Below are 2,656 nucleotides of genomic sequence, written 5' to 3' on the forward strand. Positions count from 1 at the left end.
CTTCCCGAAGAAATTACCGCCCTCAAAAGGTCAAATAAAAATAATATATTTTGTTCATTTTTAAGAATATTGGTAAACCATTTTTCTTGAAATTTGGTACTTTTAACCCTTAAGTACTAACACCCCGTCTCACAGACGCAACGGACTAGCTGGACATATGACATCTCCTCTCCTCTCCACTTCTAATTATCATCCAACTATGTAATTTCAATACGCATCAAAACAAGTTAAAAGCCGGCAGGACAATTTGCGAAAGTGTGTAGTTTTCGAAATATTTTAGTTCAAACTGTCGATGCCGTCTGACAGACGGAGTGTTAGCGTTAACGTAAGTTTATTTTAAATTTGTGGAAGGAATCAAGAACCCAGTAGCTCAAAACATGTAAAGTATGGCAAGAAAAATTACAAGGATACTCTTCTAAAGTGGTTTGAAGGGACTGGCAGCGATAATAGCAAAATAGTGACATAGAATCCAAATGTGGCGAAAATTTTGCCATAGAAAGCGATCATAATTCTGAATTCGAATTAGAAGGTAAAAAACGGTTTTTAGCTAATATCTAACGGTATGTAGTTGTGTATGTTTTGTTATAGATGATGAAAATATGGATGTGAACGATCAGTAAACTAATATCGAAGAAACTGAAGAGAACAATTTGTTTGGAATGCGCAAAAAAGTGTGTAGGGAACAAGCCCATCTTCAGGCATTGTCATTTTTTTATTCTTTATATTTTCTTTTGCTTTTTTGTGCTTAATAGATAGGTTTTTATATGCTAAATATAATAATCAATATATTTTTTCATTTTCCTTTCGTTTTTTTTTTCTATCTCGATGAGAAACAAAGATATGTCAAAAATCCAAAATTAGTACTTTTATTTCAAAAATATAAAACATGTTTGCATAATATAAGCATTAGATATTTTTTTCCTGTAGTTTTAATGCTAATGATTCACTCCACTTACAAAAAATCTGTTAGACACGAACAAAATATGATTTTTTTTAATGCGTCTCTCAGACGGTTAGTTAGTATAGGCGCGACTATTTCAATATGTTAGTACTTAAGGGTTAAATATATTTTAATGCCAAAGCGAATGGCGATAGTGTAAAATTCCGTAACAGCCCTGAAAGGGTACTTTCCATTAGGGTAGAGAGTACTACTGGTGGTACTTCTTTTATCGTTATAGATACTGTAATTTCAATAAATGGAAATTAAAGCTAGAACTTTTTTATGTAAAAAGGTGCCCTTTGTTTAGTTCAAAACAGTGAACGGTTTTCAAGATATTTGCGTTGTTGAAAATATCTTGAAAACTGTTCACTGTTTTGAACTAGATGAAGAGCAACTTTTTAACATAAAAAGTCCTAGTTTTAATTTTCATTTATTAAAATTACAGCATTTATAAGGATAAAAGAAGTACCACCAGTAGTACTCTACTCTAATGGAAAGTACCCTTTCAGGGCTGTTACGGAATTTTACACTATCGCCATTCGCTTTGGCATTAAAATATGTTTAAGAGTACCAAATTTCAAGAAAAACGGTTTACCAATGTTCTTAAAAATAAACAAAATATATTTTTTTTATTTAATCTTTCGAAGGCTGTAATTTCTTCAGGAAGCATTTTAAGACATATGTTCATAGGAACTTTTTGTTTTATTTTTATCTGTAGAACCACCGAAGTTAGATACACTATTTTTTTGACACCCTGTATATTAGAATCGCCTTGATATATCTACCTGTAAAAATACATTTAAAATTTGCCTTCGATAGGACTTTGTAGGTATAAAGTTTCTTTTAAAACACATAAGTACATATTAAAAAATACATAAAAATATTTGTTTCTCTCTCTCTCATCTATCTAAAATTTTCGATATGAACATCATATCGGTCAACTTTGTGTTGTTCATAATACATTCTTGCCTAGAACACTGGCTATATTTGTAAAACATAAAAAAGGAGTATATTAAAAAAATACTTGTCAGTTTAAATGGTTCCCCTTTTAACAGTGCCAAAGCCCGGGTCCGATTCGCCTCTCAGAAATAAAACCAAATGCATATCTTTGGCGTATAGCGTGACTCGTTTGGCGTGTCTGCTGCACTTGTACGAGTCGGTAAATAGCTGTACAAGGTAAGTTTCGGCCGCTTCCTGTATGGCTTGCAGCGCCGTCAGTTGTATCTTTAAATCGTCCATGTAGTCTTGCATTATTTCACGTACGACCCGGCCGAAGGACAACCTCGGTATTAGGGTGTCGGTGCTCCGTTGCAGTCTATTCATTTGTCCAATCATTTTCTTCGTACAGGCCAGTTTAACGTTGTTTACGTAGTAGAACGTGGTGCCGTTTTTCTTTTTCGACGGAGTGCGGCTATTTCGGACCATCTACAACAGAGATGAGAGAAAAAATCCATAAAGATTTCATTCAGAAAAACAATTTTATACAAGTTAAAAAAAAATATTTCTTTCATACCTTGGATACTTAGTCCAAGTTAGTCCCAGTTTAATTCGAATTGCGGTGTCTTTTCCTTCTGTTTAAAACTTTTTTTGCAAAATATTCGGTTAAAAAATAGTAAAAACTTGCTTCTTGAGCTTCCAAAAACAGAAAACGGCAGAAAGTTGTCTCTAAAAAATCGGTTTAACGGTTACATTCTGCCAAAGAGGTTATATTTTTTG

The 2,656-nt window shown here is 33.1% G+C and overlaps 1 protein-coding gene across 1 annotated transcript; it reads right to left on the bottom strand.

The window, feature by feature from the left end:
- Positions 1-1,972: 1,972 nt before the first annotated feature.
- Positions 1,973-2,365, bottom strand: LOC115891360 (histone H3.3-like). Its single transcript, XM_030911812.1, has one exon. The coding sequence runs from the start codon at positions 2,363-2,365 to the stop codon at positions 1,973-1,975; it is 393 nt and encodes a 130-aa protein (XP_030767672.1).
- Between the last annotated feature and the right edge of the window lie 291 nt (positions 2,366-2,656).

Source organism: Sitophilus oryzae, unplaced genomic scaffold (assembly GCF_002938485.1).
Source record: "Sitophilus oryzae breed Bouriz unplaced genomic scaffold, Soryzae_2.0 scaffold_1179_pilon_pilon, whole genome shotgun sequence".
In the NCBI taxonomy this organism is placed as follows: domain Eukaryota; kingdom Metazoa; phylum Arthropoda; class Insecta; order Coleoptera; family Curculionidae; genus Sitophilus; species Sitophilus oryzae.